Genomic DNA, 4,654 nt, shown 5'->3' on the forward strand with positions numbered 1-4,654 from the left:
GGCGGTGTTTAGAATGTGATTTTCCCATGGTAAGTGTGGCACAAGTAGGAGGTGTGGCCTTGTGGGAGTAGGTGTGGCGTTGTTGGAGGAAGCATATCACTGTGGGGGTGATATGCTTCTCCAACAACATGTCTGCCTAGACGCTTCCTTGATTCCTGCCTTGATGAAAATAGGCTGAACTTCTGAACCTGAAAGCCTGCCCTAATTAAATGTTGTCCCTTGGGGTTTGGGATTTACCTCAGTTGTAGAGTGCTTGCCAAGGAAGCCCAAGGCCCTGGGTACGATCCCCAACTCTGAAAAAAAATAGAACCCCCCCCCCCAGAAAATTTTGTCCCTTATAGGTTGCATTGGTCATGGTGTCTTTTCGCAGAAATGAAACCGGTAGACAACCAGCCAGTATAAAAATTCCAAATAGCAGAATTAATCAACGATAGAAAATATTTTCAAGTCCCACAATGAGAAACTTATTCTTGAGAGAAGAAACATCAATGAATGAGTAGAAGGTAAGGTTGCCTACAAAGAAACCCTTGGAGTGTAGATGTGGCTCAGAGAGACGCCATGGAGTGAACAGGGGCTTCTCAGGAGGAGGGAGCTACATGGTCAGGAACCGCAAAGCATTTTAACGTCACGGCAAATGGCATAGGGGAGATCAGCACCTCTGCATTGGATGCACCATCAAGAGTTTTCTGAGGATAAGCTTTCATGTGAGTAAAAGATGGGAACTTCCTGGGGCTAGATAAGGTAAAAGGGCCCACAGGTGTGTAGGAAGCCATCCAGTCGAAGGAGAGTCAGGCAAGATAAGCCAGTGCAGAAGCCCTTTGTGGTCATCTAGGGGCATTGAGAAGAGACCTCAAAAATATTACAGGATCCAACAGAGTCTAACAGTGCTCAGGGAAGCTAAACAAAGGATCCACGTAATACCTGACAAAAGCTCATGGCATCCTCATGTTCTTTTTTAAATTTCTTTTTACTGATCATACAAAATAATGGGTTTTATGGCACTTTCAGGAATCGATAGATATAAACTTAATTTGGCATTCACTATTCTTGAGTTATCCTCATCAAAATGTCCTCTGGGGAAGCCACCACCTCACATCCACCCTCTGTAGTGATAGCTCGGCTGTTCTTTAAGGAACCAAAGAGAACAATATGGATGTGGCCCAAGTTCAACTCATTCGAGAGCCTTTCTGTTCTTCCTGGGTCTCCTGCTTCACTTTTTGAGAACTCCATCTTGGAATTCCTTCGTCCCTCAGTTTCCTCAACTCCCACATGTGTTCTTTAGTCTTTCTACCACATCACCATCAATTTATTCTTTCTTACCCTCATCCTGGTCTCTTCTCTGCATGTGAAGGTTGGATGTATTTAAAAAGATGACTTTAGGGGCCTGGAGAGATAACCAATGGATTAAGAGCTCATCTGCTTTGAAAGAGGAATTTGATTTTTTCTTTGAGCTCATGTCCAATGGCTCCCAAACACCTTTAATTTCAGCTCCAGGGGACCTGACTATTCTTGTCACTGTGGTCTCCTGTATTCATGCCTTGCCCTACCCAGATAAATAAAAATAATATATCTACATATGAGAAACAGGTTTCATTAGGTTTTGTTAGTCAAACAATCCCAGATTCTGAGTCTGCTTGGATCAGTTTATTGGGTTTCCCCTTGAGTTCCAAGACCACCTCTCTGTTACCTGCCACTCTTTCCCCAACTATCTGTTTCTCCCTCAAACTTCCCCTCAGAGAGTCTATCTATTTCTGGCCCCTCTCCACTGCTTCCTAAACATCCATCTTTTTTCCCCTGTGCCATCCCTGCTCCTCTAAGCCTCATCTCCAGTTCTTTCCTCTCCCTAAAGACCAGACCAGCTCAGTCCTGTTTGTTTTAGCGTATGTGACATTAGACTTGCTGTTCACAGCCTTGAACTATCCGGCTTCCTCTAAATGTTCCATCCACCACAACCAGTCTCCTCCACAAAAGTGTGCACACACAACACGTCACATCACACATTTTAATTTTTAGTGCAAAAACAAAATCCACTGGAAAAGATACTGGGGTTGTCAAAGGCCATTGGGTATCTGAAACACAGAAAAACAAACATTTTCACCCCAATCCTATAAATTCCCCATATATGTCCCCTCACTTTGTGAATTTCACCTTAACGGATCTTTTCCATCAGATTATAGACATAGATGTGGACGTCACCATCAAACTTGATGAAGTACACGGAAGGCTTGGCTAGAACTTGGTAAATGACTTTGCCGATCTTTTTGGACCCGTCACTTCTGGTGAACTGCACACATTGACCTGTTAAGATGTCGCTGTCAACGTCTGACTTCATCTCTGCTGGCGAAATCTCTGGAATGATATGGAGATTACCTTCTTTGTAATCATCCAGGAGCTGATAGATATATAGGACTGGATCTTTCTCATAGGTGATGTAAAACCAGTCCTTCATGATTGGTACCTGGGCTAGGACCACCCCCCTCCAGTTGTCCTTAGAGCCATGTTTGCCCTCAAATTTATGCTCCACAGCACGGCCAACCATGGCACTTGCGAGATGGGCGTCTTTCACTTGAGGAAACACAACTTTGTGAGTCAAGACCTTAAGCTTTAAAATCCTCTCATCGCTGTGAAGTGCCAGTCCATAGACACAATCAACTCCATCATACTTGACCAGATAGAGAGAGGGATTTGTTGGCAGTTGATCTAGAACTATGGCCTTCCATTGGGTGACGGGCTCATCACCTTCCTTCCATCCGTGTGAAATTCTGCAGCCCACAATGTTCCCCAGTGCCTGGGAAGAAGGCCTCCTCCTCTTCCGCTTCTGGAAGGATGGTGTGCTCATCCTCCTCACAGACACCCTCTTCTTCTTGGCTGTAGACATAGTGTGGTAGGCCACAGCACTCCTGGTCCACTGTCTTGTGGCTATTGTTCTGCGTTCAGGCTTCATACTTTCCCATGGCCTGGGTTTGAAGAGCTCACCTGCTTAAACCAGACACAATTCTGGTACCTCTGTCATATGAGTACCTGCAATAACAATGGGGGTGGTGTTGGGGAGGGTGCTGGACCAAGGCTCTTGTCTATTAGAACTTTGGAGCAGGTGAGGAAGGCGATGGTAAACAGGTTTGAGCATCTGAATCTAATGCTGTCATAATCAGAAGTTCATAGAAGTGCTGGGCAATGGTGGAGCACACCTTTAATTCCAGCACTCCAGAAGCAGAGGGAAGCAGACCTCTGTGAGATCAAGGCCAGGCTGGTCTACAGAATTAGTTCCAAGATAGACAAAGCTACCCACAGAAAAACCCAGTCTCATAAATCAAAATCTTAAGTTCAAAGGAAAATGAAAAAATGGTTCTCTACAGCTCAGAATAACATATTTAGACACATTTCTTCAGCCCGAGGCACTTTGCCTATGCTGAGGAACATCTTGAATGGCTAGGTCAGTGTGGGATTAAGTATCCCTGTCCCCACTTTAAGCAAGCAGAACAGAGAAAGGATAGCAAAGGAGCCAGAAGGGTGGCCACACCCCTTCTCCACCCTCTAACTATGAGCTATTTGGTATCATCCACAAGTATCTGCCCAGAGAGAAAGCACAGCAGTCCACTGGCTTACTCTACTGGGCATCCTGACCCAGCCCCAGGTTTATTCCCTGAAGCTGTTGCATTTTCGACCGCAACAAGAGTCTTTTGTGTAGGCAACAATAGCCATTTAGAAATAATATCTACTGGGGTTGGGATTTAACTCAGTGGTAGAGCAGTTGCGTAGCAAGCACAGGGCCCTGGGTTCGGTCCTCAGCTCCATAAAAAAAAAAATATTTTCTCCAAAAATACACAGGCACAAAGAGGAGCTTTGGCATTTTAGTAGAATTTTGAATTAGATATTGTTAGCAAAGAATAATAAACTCCGGAGACTGACTAGCCTAGACCATCCGCCTAGCTCTCAAACGTGGAAGACATTAGAACGTAAGGTTACTTGCTCTACGAGGGAAAACTTTTAGCTTTCTGGGCTACAAGGGTCCCAGTTATCTTCATAAACGTATTTACCAAAAGAAAATGTCCTAGTCGTCCAGATTCTGTCTTCTGAAACCGGTCAGGCACCAATAGGTTGTTGAACAGTTGTGGGGTTCAGTAGATGAACTGGCTTTCAGACACCGCTGTGAAGATAGTGAACCCACCTTCAAAATTGTCTAGCGCCTCCAAGTGGAAGAGATGCGCAACCTCCGCCCTTGTGCTCTGTGGCATCATCCAGGCTCTGCTTACGTCATAGAACCCCTCTCAGGCCAGTTCCTTCCCTAGTTACGCTTAGAAACTTCCAGCATCTAGGTTTTAGCTTCTCATGTAGCCTCCTGTTGAACCAAAATAAAGTCCCCACCCAAATATTCTGATGACTCGAGTCACAGTCTGCCTAAGTAGCTCTTTTCATGCTTTTTATTTTTCTGAAAAACTCTTTGGTTTCTGAGTCACCAACATCCTTGGTGGTTATTTTCCCAGCTCCTATCTTTTCTTTGGTTAACTTTAAGTTATTCTCCGTATCAGAAATATTGCTAGGCTCTCTCTCCGAGGCAGCACACAGGATAGAACAACAAAATTAGCTTTATCAAAACCCACAATTAGAGGAGGGCCATTTTTATTCAAACAAAGTCTGAATTTGACAGGATTAA

General features: G+C 44.6%; 1 protein-coding gene across 2 annotated transcripts; it reads right to left on the minus strand.

Moving 5' to 3' along the window:
• Positions 1-1,992: 1,992 nt before the first annotated feature.
• LOC134484361 (Y-linked testis-specific protein 1-like) lies at positions 1,993-4,245 on the minus strand. Of its 2 annotated transcripts, XM_087601414.1 has the most exons (3): positions 4,038-4,230; positions 2,149-3,021; positions 1,993-2,069 (listed from the first exon to the last, which is right to left on the minus strand). In XM_087601414.1, the coding sequence occupies exon 2, from the start codon at positions 2,942-2,944 to the stop codon at positions 2,150-2,152; it is 795 nt and encodes a 264-aa protein (XP_087457540.1). In that variant the 5' UTR covers positions 2,945-3,021; positions 4,038-4,230; the 3' UTR covers positions 1,993-2,069; position 2,149. The 2 variants fall into 2 exon arrangements, with proteins under 2 accessions (XP_087457540.1, XP_087457539.1); XM_087601413.1 differs by having other exon boundaries at positions 1,993-3,021; positions 4,038-4,245.
• Positions 4,246-4,654: the final 409 nt, after the last annotated feature.

Source organism: Rattus norvegicus, chromosome Y, assembly GCF_021556685.1.
Source record: "Rattus norvegicus strain SHRSP/BbbUtx chromosome Y, alternate assembly SHRSP_T2T, whole genome shotgun sequence".
Taxonomy (NCBI): Eukaryota; Metazoa; Chordata; class Mammalia; order Rodentia; family Muridae; genus Rattus; species Rattus norvegicus.

Excerpts from the sequence above, each read along its gene's own strand:
- LOC134484361 (XM_087601413.1), bottom strand. The coding sequence starts at position 2,944 with ATGAAGCCTGAACGCAGAACAATAGCCACAAGACAGTGGACCAGGAGT.